The sequence below is a fragment of the Crocodylus porosus genome, unplaced genomic scaffold (assembly GCF_001723895.1).
Source record: "Crocodylus porosus isolate Cpor-Errol unplaced genomic scaffold, CroPor_comp1, whole genome shotgun sequence".
Taxonomy (NCBI): Eukaryota; Metazoa; Chordata; order Crocodylia; family Crocodylidae; genus Crocodylus; species Crocodylus porosus.
Window position 1 is genome coordinate 38590077 of NW_017728912.1, and position 12450 is coordinate 38602526.

Consider the following 12450-nt stretch of genomic DNA (forward strand, 5'->3'; position numbering starts at 1 on the left):
AAGATGAGATACCTACTGTGAAAATAAGTTGATATATTTACTACTGTGAGAATAACAAAATAGAGTTTATCTGGAGATTTTTGTACTATGTTGTGTATTTTTATATATATATTAAATACATATATAAATATACACATGCACGCACACATCACATATATCTCTTGGAGTTAATGTGATTTTTAAAAATATATAATTGCAGCCACAATCATTTTCATTGTGACTGAAGAGCGAATCTGAACAAAAGCCACTAAGAGTGATAGGGGGAGAAAAGCATACAAGAGAGCGGCTGCTCAGTTATTTTTCTACTGTGCTTTTTTTTTTTTTTTTTTTTTAAAGGAATATTCAATAAATGTGTGTTTAGCTAAGTTTGTGTGACTAATGGGTCACCTGCTAGTAAACAGCATACAAGCTATTTTTAAATTGCTGGCATACAGCTTTAAGTGCACTTTCCTGAATTACACTTCCATTTCTTGTTAGACTTGAAGTTTCTAAAGCTTTTTTTTGTGTACCACTAAACAGAGAACTTTAACTTTTCTGTGAAATTGATGTACATCATAAAATACTTGCAGTTGTTATTAAAAAAATAAAGATGACACAGTGACTGTGCAGACCTCCTTAAGCATCTGATTGTGTAGTATTTACAGGAACCATTGTGAGCTAATTTTTATTTTCTTCATTTAATCACTAATTGAGTTTGGCTACATGTTGCCTGTTCACTGCTACAGACTGGATTTCTGGCCCTATTTTGCTTGATTTGTTTTCTTATCTGCTGTTTAATAATCTGCTTTCTTTAATGTAATAACGCCCAGTGGATTATATTCTTTGCCTATTCCATTAATGCAGCAATTTCTTTGCTGCTTTCTAAAGATTTTCAAATGTGAACAGAGGGAAGTTGAATGTTGTCCTTTTTTCATTATGCAGTCCAAATGCTAAGTTCAGTGTCTAATGCAGCCTCTACAGATTTTGCTTTGCAACTGATTTTTTTTAACCTTCTCTCCTGACTCAGTTTTATGCTATATGCTAAAACTTCAAAGCAGGAATTGGTAAGATCATTGCTTTACTGACATTGGTGATATTCATATGCAAACCAAATGCATAGTAAAACAGTAAAAATAGTAAGAAAATGAAAAAAAACAAAACTAGTAATAGGTGATGAACATCCATTTATTAATATCTGAATTCTTGTATCCTGTCTTTTGGCTGTAACTCAGTTTAGAGCCTGCAGGAGCAGGCAGCAAAAACCAGAGGAGAGAGGGAGACTAGTTGCTGGTGCAACATCTGGTGGCTGGGCAGATAACTGGGGGGGCCACAACTTAACCTCTCTGAGGCTGTTTAGTTGGACAGCCCTCTTGGAATATGAAGACATGAACATATTGTATAGAGTTAAAAGTACTTACTGTGCATCAGTTGAGCTGTAGTAATTCTGTGTGTCCACTCTATACCACACTAAGTAGAAGCTAAACAGCAATACTTTAAAAGTTGTTTTTTTAATTCGGGGGTAAACTATCCTGGTTTAGTTTCCACTTAACTGCAGAAGAGAGCAGATTTATGCATTATTGTGCATCTAGTGATCCATGGTAAGTCTGCTTCCTTTCTTTTTGCCCCTTCCCCATTTTGAACTCTTACAAAAATTTTGTCCACTTGCTCAATCTCAGAAAATATATATACGTGTATAGAAAAAACCTTGATAGGTATGGAATACTTTAACATCATTAATTCAACTTGCTTGAGTGAGCTAACATCAGTGGTTGGCTATTCATGGTCTTGTATTAAACTGCTAGTACCATCATTGACACTCAACACGTGATACAAGTGACTGAGCTTTGAAAGCCTTTCAGTAGGTGCTGTCAGTTAAATGTTTAAGACAGGTTGGGACTGGGTAGGGAGGGGAGAGAAAGGTGGGTAGTTACCTTGTTGCTTGTTATGTCTCTAAAGAATTTCTGTCTTTAAGTCTGGCTTCTGCAACCACTAACAATCATACACTGAACATAGGCATGTAAGAAAGTTGAAAGAAAGCATACAAGGAGATGCTATTACTTTTTTATGAATTGGGAAGTGTTTTAAAACTAGAGAAAATTATAAATGGGAATTTTTGCTGTTTCAAGGGACAGTTGCTTGTTTACGCTGAACAGATTACATTTTCATCTCCTGAACCATGTAAGTGCATGGATCATATTGGTCATGAAGGAAGTATCTTTATTAAAGAAGGTAAGAAACACGAAAACTGAATTATGTTGGAATGTCTTTCTTGGATGTGGTGTTCTCCTTCCTTCTTATTAAGAATGTACTCAAAGTTTCTTAGATAAGGTTAAAGGCCTCTTTTTTGTATCTAAAACAATGATAAAGCCTGTTAAAAGCTGCCCCTTATCTTGAATTATAGTAATCTAGCATACCTTTAGTACTGGAAGAAAGATTTCTGGAAGGAGATAGAAGATTGTTGCAGTGTAAGAAACATTTGTTTTTATAGTTTACCTTCACTGTCAGCAATAATGATCTTATCATGACCTGAATGGAAAAACGTATTCCCAGATTAAATTGACAGCTTAAAGACTGGAGAGCTCCGAGTTTGATAATAGTTTTGACATATGAACAGTGGTGATACTGAGCACATCTACACAAATCACTAAAAGCACAGTAGACTAATTCTCTGCATTAGCATGTCAGGGCAAAAGCTATGCTAATGCACAGCAGAACTGGTCTACTGCACATTAGTGTCACATGAAAGGTGTGTGCTAGCACTACTGTGCAGTAGCAACAATTATGTTACATTAATGCATGTGTAGATGTGCCTATTGCCAGTGAAATCTGCTTATACCCCAGACAGTCCCAATTATGTATCCCAAGGTTCTTAAAAGCTTCTCAGGCATCATCTGGGATGCAGCCTGCCTCTAGTTTGACCTACTTCTTAACGTGGTAAGATTGTCATGCAGTCAACATTTTCTGAGTTTGGCCTTTTTTCCAGCTCTTTTGAATTTTTTGAGTAGTTGATGTCTCCAAAGAAGCTGAGACTGGAAGTAAAAAGTTATTTTCTTTCTATGCAAGATACAAAAGTCAGATTTCCATGCCTCCCCTCTCCCATCCCCACTAGTTCACTTCAGTTGTGGTTCATTTACCTTTGCTAGTTCTAAGACATTTAGGAATTGGAGGTGGGAAAGGTTTTCATCTTAAATGGAACTAAAATCTGAAGTTTGTGGGTTTTTTCCACAGGCTACATAAATTCAAAATGGCCAGAGCTCTTATGGTGTAAAGAAGGGTTTGTCTTCTATAGCCCAAACTGGACTCTAATGCAGCAGTGAAACTGAGTTCATCCACACTTTCCAGTACACAGTGGCAGTGAAAATGAAGTTTTCAGTTAAATGAACAGTAAGACTAACAATGCCTTTAAAACAGTAGCCCTGCCCTTCACTTTGATATTAAATGTTAGCTGCATCTTAAGAAGAAATCTCATAGTAGCATGTCCCAGGTGCTTCACATAGGTTGGTAGGAAAGGTGCACAATTTCACTGGAATAACACCACTGACACATGTGCAGAGCCCCAAGTACATGTTCAGTAAATCAAAATTTATTTACAGAGCAGGTATTTCAATAAAACATTTGTCATGCAAATCACCTTGATACATTGCACTCAACATAATTAACACACAACTTTGCAATGAGTTTCCTTATCCAGTGACTGAAAATTGTTACAATAGATAGTTTAGTTTGCTAGGTTATTTAAAAAAAAGATAGCTCAATATGCAGTCAGTAAGACGAACAATTACAAAATTTTAAATGTTATTGTTTAGGAGACACTTAAAACAGGCTCTCTTACTTACATATTTCTAGTCTAGTCAGGCTTCAGTAGTAGTTATTAGTGCACTTTGAACTTGTTTGGCTGACAAATTAAAAGAAGTCATGTTCACATTAAAAGGCTTGGGAGGTAATTTGTCAGCATTATGCTTTAATGCTAACGTTCCAGCTTGCACCTAACTTCTTTTGGAACTCAACAGTTAATGCTGCATGGTTAGACTTTATACAATCTATGTTCATCACTACTTATTTCACAATAAATATATACACAACATGCCAGTGTTAGAGCATCCAGTATTCTCTATCACAAGCATGCGGAAGTGTTCAACGTTCTTACAGTAGAGCCACGTCTACTGTAATACATTACCCCTTCATCTACAGCATATCCACTACCAAAAATCATCTCTGAAATTCTGAGATGCTTCTTCCTTCAATGTCTATTTGTAAGTTTCTGGTAAAATGTGTTTTAAAAGTCTGCTTTGGTACCTGGCACTAGGAGCAAGATAGAACAATTAAGGATTCTTCTTCTCTCCCCCACCATATTGATGAGAGTAAGATACAGAAAAGGCAAAGGAGAGGCTCCCTGGGGGGAGTGGAGGCATGTGGACATCCAAACTAGGTAATCTGTTCTCTCTTTTTGGCTCACCTTAGTAAGACAACTTGTTTACTTCAAGGCCACACAATTAGTGTAATTTAGATCGGCTCCTTTGGGATGACCCAAAAAATTTGTCTACATACTTCAAAACTTGCAAAGGCCATGCTTCAGAGACTGCATGATGCTAGACTGTCATTCCCAAAGAAAGATCTTCATTATGAAACATAATGAAAACAGCTCTGTTTCCTATACTCTTCACACTGAAGTAGCTACTTGGAAGATGTAATTACAACCACGCTTCCCTGACAACACAGAGTCAATCCCATGTCCTAATGAGCTTGGATTACTACAGAATTGTAGTTAGGTCCATTAACTTTAAAGTGAACAATACCATTCTAGCTTTTGTTCATCACATTAATAGTAGCTTTTTTGGGGGAGGGGGAAGAGGAAACATGAACCGTAAATCCAAGTAATTACCTACATAAATCATTTCAGTCTTTCATTATGAATCCAAAACAAATTTACAATCCAGTTTTAGAGACCCGTCTACATTCAAGGCTATATAATAAGAATAATCTAAAGAATTTTCAATCCCTACAACAGACCAAAACCATTAACCAACAGATTAAAAAACATTTAAATTATCATGTTGGCAATTAGATAGATAGATATCCAGAGACTTTCCAGAATGATCTGGATATTTGTTTTAATTCTGATATGCCAAGGCAAAATAAATCTTTAAAAACTGCAATTTTAAAAATCAGTTTTCCAACTGGCAAATAGAAGGCAAACAATAAGTCATCTTTTATTACTAGCTATAGAAAACTTGGCAACAGAAAAGTGTTTCAATAAAATGAGCACTAAAAGCAATGTGTTGTATTTCTCCATATTAAAACCACAATGCATTATTTTGCTGTTAACTTCCACATTCTTAAGTATTTGGATTATTAGTACTAGTGAAGTGTAGGGCCAACTTCTGCTCTAAACTCACACAGGACATTTTTGAAATGTGTTGCTACAAAGTCTACAAAACTACAAGGCCCACAAGAATTAAATTAATTAAAGTCCAATTTGCCAGATATTTCATTCAGAATACTTCAGGGTAAGTTTTCAAAACCATCCAGGGTCATTTGGGTGCCTGAAAGTAACTTGGAACTCAGTGAACAAATTAACAACATAGTCCATTTTAGATTAGCGATAGAGAATTCACAGTAGATGACAGCACCCCTTCTGCTCTTTCACAAAGAAAAAATGAAAGCTTTTGAAAGGTTCAAGAATCCACGAAATTCAGATTTAAATATTACAACAGCAAAAATCAAAGCAACAACTAGGCAAATAGTATGCTACACTGTATGGAACTGAAAACATCCAAAATGAAGTCTCAAGAAGCAATGTATAACAAGAGCTTTAAAATCATGCTGAGGACAGGTTTCTTCAATTTCAGACTTTAGTAAAGTGTAAAATGATGTTTATATCAATGTGAGAGTTGTCTGATGTCCATCAAGAGTGTACATTGCTGTCATTCATATTCTACCAATTAGAAAAGGGGATGTAATGATCCACGTGTTGGTTTGTGAATCCCAGTTTAATTGTAGGAAGACCTGTACTGTTTTTATGTACATCCTGCAGCATAGCACAATCATTGGAGTGAAAGTTCATCTGTCAGAGAACTAAGCAATGGTAGTCTTAAATTCCAGTTCACATGCCATCCCCCCCGCAGGTGGAAATGCAGTCCAGAAGTGAATGAAAAACAACTGCCTCAGTGCACAACTTCAGGACTCAGCAAGCAACTAAGACCCAGACATTCATAGTCAGAATGCGTGTGGCAGGAAAACAGCTCTGAAAGACAGTGGAAGACAGGTTGTCAGAGGACACATACCAGAATGTCATTATTTTCTACCACTTTATGAAAAATGGACAAATATTGGGTAGCACAAGAAATTAAAAAAAACCCAAGTAACCAAAAAGTGTCTGGACTAAAATCAACAGGGATCACTAGGGAGTAAAGTGTTACTCAACAGAAGACGTAAGGATGGCAAAATTTAGTTCCTCATTAAATCCCTGACAGACACAGTATATAAGGAACACTGGAAGAAGCACATGCCAAGAAAGTACCTTTACATCTACCAGTGGAGCATGGGATTGTACGAGTTAAAGGACAAAAAGTACAAACCCAGTGCAAGGTCACTTACATAAGCTATTACCACACAAGGTAAAAACATTACAGAAGACTATATGAATTTACCCTCATGTCCAAAAGGACAGTAAGATTGTTTTCTGTTTATTGTTTTCAAAGCTTTTAAATATAGTGCCATTTTTGAAAGATGTTGATTTTTTTTCCCTGTGCTTTTACTAGAGATTAATTTAACCTGGTTATCTTTTGCTTCCTTGCAACATCACTAAAGTCATATAATGCTAAAGCAGTGATTTTTAACCTTCTCAGACTGAAGGCATCTGTCGTTAGACACGAGGCACCCTTCAAAGTGACAGTTCTTGGTGTTCACTTTTTTTTTTTACAAGAAATTAAAAAGAAAAAAGAAAAAAAACTTAAGTAACCAAAAAGTGTCTGCAGTAAAATCAACAGGGATCACTAGGGAGTAAAGTACTACAAAGCATTTTTGTTGCAAAAAAATAAAATAAAAAAAATCAGAAAACAGAATGTTTTTAGTGTTGTGGATTCATATTTGAAAACTCTGGGTTTATCTTGTGAATCATGTTGATACACCTCACAGTGCTAATACTGTGTGGCAAACCAGGGCACCCTTGAAAAGATCTTGAGGCATCCTGTAGTTCTCCAGCACCCTCACTAAGAATCACTGGGCTAAAGTGTGTCTGCATCTTGTATAGTACCATCAGTAAGCAAAGACCCCATGTATTGTTTTTAAGAGGACAGAGAAGAAAGAATTGTTTTTGAAACTACAACACAAGTTTTGGAGAGTAAAAAGAAATGAGTTTAGTGATCAAAATAGAGTACCCCAATATGTTAACAACAAATGAAGGCCAGACACAGAAATGCTTTGATAAAAGAATACTAAATAAGTAGAATTAAAATAAAAAGTCATTAGAATTTGAAGAACATGGATTGTTCATTCAAATGCTAACTATTCATCTCTGAGGCTACTTGTTTGGTAGGTTAGAAATAAGTAAGTACTGGAGACTAGGCCTGTGCAAAGCAGCTGGTATTCGCATCATATTTGGAATCACTGTCCCAAATCACTTTGGCCGAATCTCCAAATCATGCAGGCTCATCTCCCAGCCTGACAATGACTGCCCCACCAGCCCCAGCTCTGGCCCTTTATGGAACTCCCCCTGTTTTTTATTAGGTTCCCTCCCCCCACTTAAAGTGCTGGAGCTGGGGCAAGCAGGACAACCATGGAGGGTGGAGAAAGGGGCTTGTAGCAGAGCCCCCCCATGTAGTGCAGGGCAGCAGGGATCACCCTCCTTTTGTCCAGCAGCACCCTGTAACTGGGGGCTTTTAAAAAAGCACTGGAAGCTGGGGTAAGCACAGCAACTATGGGTGGACTGGGGGAACAGGTGGGCACAGACAGGGGATGGGGCTTGGCAGGGGTCACCCCTGGTCCCTTCCCTCTGCTTACCAGCTCGAAGTCCAGCTCCAGCTCCCTGCTGGAGTGGGTGGGGACTGCCCAAATTAATCGAAGCTCTCTGAAGATTCAGAGAGAGTTTCAAAATTGATTTGGGCCTTTTTATTGGTCACCTGATTCAATTCAGATTTGGTCACTGAATTTCCTCTAAATCAAATCAACACCCGAAGCTTCACACAGCCCTACTGGATACTACTTTCATTAAAAGTATAGCTTAAAATGCTCACTCTGAGAAACGTGCAAGACTTCTCATTATCATACTGTAAATCCATTTTGGGATCCAATTAGCTCTAGAATTTTGCCTGGAGTATTTTTTCTTCCCCCCCCTCACTTGACACAGGGCTCAATTTCTTTACAAGTGAAAGATAAACAGCTTGAATGGTACTAAATAGTGCTGCTACTCTGTTCTAGAGCATTAATAAAGCTAAGGAAAGAAAGTCAAACTGAACCTTAAAACAAAAACAAATTCGGCCCCATGCCCCACTAAACTGTTCTTTTACATTTCTACACATCCAAGACTTGTCTTACCTTCATTCACAGATGTGCAGGATGCTCAGGACAGGGCTTGTTGTGCCTGTATTGCATGATATATACTGTAGATTGATGCCACCAGTACAACATTAGTACTGCAAGGATATGCCATACCTGGTGACTAGAGCCGAGGTAGTTTAATTGTCCTGTTCGAAAAAACAAAGACAGTCATGCTATTCATCATAATTAGTGCAGTCACAAGTCTACCCTGAGGGCTGGAGTCTTTTTATGAGTCCCATCTGACAAATGGCCATGAACTGAGGGGTTCTAGAGGCCTCTGGACCAGACTTAAGGGGGGAAACATTTAAATGCATTAAGCACAGGCACATGTGATCACTTAGGCAGCCAAAAGTTCACTAAACTAGCATTTTTAGCTATGGGTGCAACACTCTTGCGCAAACATAACCAAAACATCCAAGTTCTGTTCAAACTTAAGAGTCTATCAGGTTAGCTCGGTTAAAGTATACCGGTTCTTAGAGTGATAGGCAAAGAGTGGCCAGAATCACATACAACCACCTTTTATTTCTTGTCTGCCTAACTAGATACCCATTTACAGCTGGGTTGAAGTTCAAAGCAGGGCCCCAACTGATACCTCCAGAGCCATGACTGCTATGCCACCTTGATCCTAGACACAGTGCAGCAGGCAACACACATTTATGCCTGGAGTTTGTATTAGGGCAGCTGCATAGGTATGTAGATGCATGTTTCACACAGGCACGCTGGGTACTTAAGCATACATAATATATATAAACAAAGGAACACATCTAACTGGAACAATTGGCCAGTTAATAGCTAGTAAAGTTCCGAAGTAAACTAACTGAACCCCAATGCCCTATCCCAAAGACTACAGAAAATAGGTGTAAACTCACTTGCTAAAACCCCAGCAGAACAAGATGTTCCTTGCATTACCTTTAAAGGAAGGTTGACCAGATGCTAAAACTGAATACAATACTGCACAAGCAAATTATCACTAGTATAATTAAAGCAGCATTTTCCAAGGCTGCATCTCTTCATTGTAAGCCATTTTAAGTCTCTATACATCACAATCTTCTGCTCCTTTATAATATACTATTGCCATTCTCTGCAATAAATGCCATGTGTTTTCTTGAAATGAACTGATATACCACCTCATATTTTGTACCATCTTGTACGTGCATTTATATTTTGGAAAGAAAAGGAACCCCAGTGAAAATCCTTAATGCTACATTATCTTCCCTTAAATCAAAGTCTACAAGACACTCCACACTGAATAGGCAGTTGATGTGTTGTGAACACTGCTTGTTAGCACAATCAGCCTCCTGCTACCTTGTGCTCCTTTCTTTCTATTTGATTTAGCCCATTGTTTCTTGTTACATACGTGGACTGGAGACTTTTTGGGACAGGGACCTTTTCTCCCCCATTTATTTCTGTATGATACCTAACCGAACTCCTGATTGGACACTGAGGGGCTCTTTAAAGCACCTCCAACCCCTAGAGCTCACTTAATTAGAGTGGCCCTCGAGAGCCACTTTAATTAAGGCGCCCGCAGCATCTTATGTATTTAGCATTGTCTGCTTCAAAATGGCAGTGGGGGTGCTTTAACTAAAGCTTTTTTAATGAGCATGCTCCAGCAGACTCAATTAATCAAGTCTCCACCTTGTAATTATAGTGTGTTGGAGCAGGCATCCCACATGTCACAGTACTTTAGTAAAGGATCCTAAAAATATAATCACAGATCTAGGTAATTACAATTCCCATCTCAGGAGAAAAGTGACAGTAGGCTCAGTGAGAGAATCCAGTTTGGGAGCTAGTGTTTTCCAAAGAGCCTATAACAGGATGCCAAGTCTCGTTTCATTTTGCTGCATTTGCTTGAAAAATGTAAATAAGTTAGAAGCATCTACGAAGTTATATAATGTACAAATACACAACAAGCTTCCTTTTTCTTCACAAAATACAGTAAGGATTTCCCAGGACACCTGAAGAAAGCTTAACCACCTAAGAACAAATAAGAAAATGATATTCATACCTGGGAAGTATCTTTCTGGAACTTTGGAAATATAGAAGAGAAAAGCTACTGCAGCAATCAAGTACATCACAATTACACGTGGAGCAAACTCCTATGAAGAAAATGAAGTTTGAATCTTTATTATTAAATATTATGAAGTAAAAGCTAATGGTCTGTCCAGTGCAAGCACGGCATACTTTGCAAGGATACGAGTTTGAAGCTTATAACTTGATTATTTACATGAATATTGAATAAACTTCAAAATTTGCTGGAGATACCAAAGCCTGGAACAGAAGATATTATCTAAATTTAGTCCCCTTTTTGTTCTTGAAAATAAACCCCATCTTGTTTTCACTGTGCCACTAGAAGCAGATAAGAAATTGCATGAGAAGAAATTATATCTTTTGACAGTACATTCAACCTGCACACCAGATGAGATTTCCTTGTGCACATCTCTGCATCTTTAACTAAAAGAATTATTTCCTGTGGAGTAAGAATACATTTAAAATTCTTGAGTAACAAATATACGTAGAATCTGCCAGTGTTACAGAAGTTCCTTTTCCAGCTTGGACGACAGTAACCGTTGGTGGGAAAAGGTATTGCTAAATCCATGTAGGATCTTTGACCATATGAGGCATAATATAAAACACTTGATTTCACAAGGCTGTTAAACACCAGATGTTAAAAAAGGAATTAAAACTGTTCAATGGAAAGCAGCACACATTAGGTGGTGTTAAAGCCTGCTGTCCAAAAGAGGTTTTCTTTCTTTCCCTATTTTTTTGAGATACAGGGGAACAGCCCAGTGCTGAGCTACAGCATGTTTATAGGTGGGCAAAAAAACTAAATTAAAGTGTATCACCTAGTTCAGTGATTCTCAAACGATGTTATGAGATCATTTTAAGGGTGTTGCAAGTGCTCTGCAATATTAGCACTGTTGCATGTACAAACACCTACACATTTCACAAGAGAAACCCAGTTTTCAATTAGTAATCCATAGCGTCAAAAATATTCTGCCCTGCTGTGGCCAGAGTTCTTTGCAACAGAAGAATTGCTTTTTTTTTTTTTTTTGGACTACAGAAAAATAAGTGAAAGCTATTTTGTGAGTGGTGCTTTGAGTCTAAAAAGGTTCAGAACCACCGATATAGTTCTGAGCAATAATCAGCACAGGCTTTGTCCAATGCCCACTAATGCCAATAAAAGCCATTCTACCAATTTCAATAGGCTCTGGATCGAGCTAAATCATCACTCCTAGACAGCGCTCGGATGCTATGGCTCCATTATAAACACCTACACAGACATGCATCACCTACTGTGCAAAATCGAATCTATTTCACTTATGACACGTTCTTCTCATTATATTTCATTATACATCTCCAAATTCATATTTCCCCCTATCTTATACCCAGAATGACTTTTCAGATTATTTCCCTGCTCTGGTTAGATCTGTTAACACTAAGTTAACCAGACAAATAATTCTAGGTTGCTAAAAGGCCATGTAATGAGTATTTATATATAGGCAAGTTTCTGGCTTTGCTGCAAGCCCCAAGTAAAAGGATATAAACTAGAAATGCACTCATACATTGGTTTGATATCAGAACAGCACCGATATAAAGGAAACTGACTAGATCAGAAAGTTGGCCTGATACATTGCCACTAGTTGCCCCGAGGGAACCAAATGTTCACACCATGTGTGGATACAGCCCCTAGTTTTATCTTCTGAATCATGTTTGTACACACAATACTGCCAACACTGTGTTGCCTCCCTAGGCCTTGAAAGGATCTCAAAGCACCCCAGGGTGCTGTGGTACCATGACTGAGAATCACTGCTCTCAGCTGACACAGTTGCACACACCCTTGCTCATGTGGACACTGGAATTAGGAGTGGACTGGCCAAGTTTGCCGATGACACCACACTTTCGGGCAAAGCATCCACGCCAGAAGATAGGCGG

The 12450-nt window shown here is 38.0% G+C and overlaps 1 protein-coding gene across 1 annotated transcript in view; it reads right to left on the minus strand.

Annotated features, from left to right (window-relative positions):
- Positions 1-3540: 3540 nt before the first annotated feature.
- The window catches only part of PAQR3 (progestin and adipoQ receptor family member 3), a 15064-nt gene continuing 6154 nt past the window's right edge, over positions 3541-12450 (minus strand). The window contains exons 6-8 of the mRNA XM_019534307.1: positions 10523-10613; positions 8515-8663; positions 3541-6223 (exon numbers count right to left, since the gene is read on the minus strand). Coding sequence (XP_019389852.1) covers positions 8521-8663; positions 10523-10613 — 234 coding nt within the window. The 3' untranslated portion in view covers positions 3541-6223; positions 8515-8520. The remainder of the gene's footprint in view (positions 6224-8514; positions 8664-10522; positions 10614-12450) is intronic.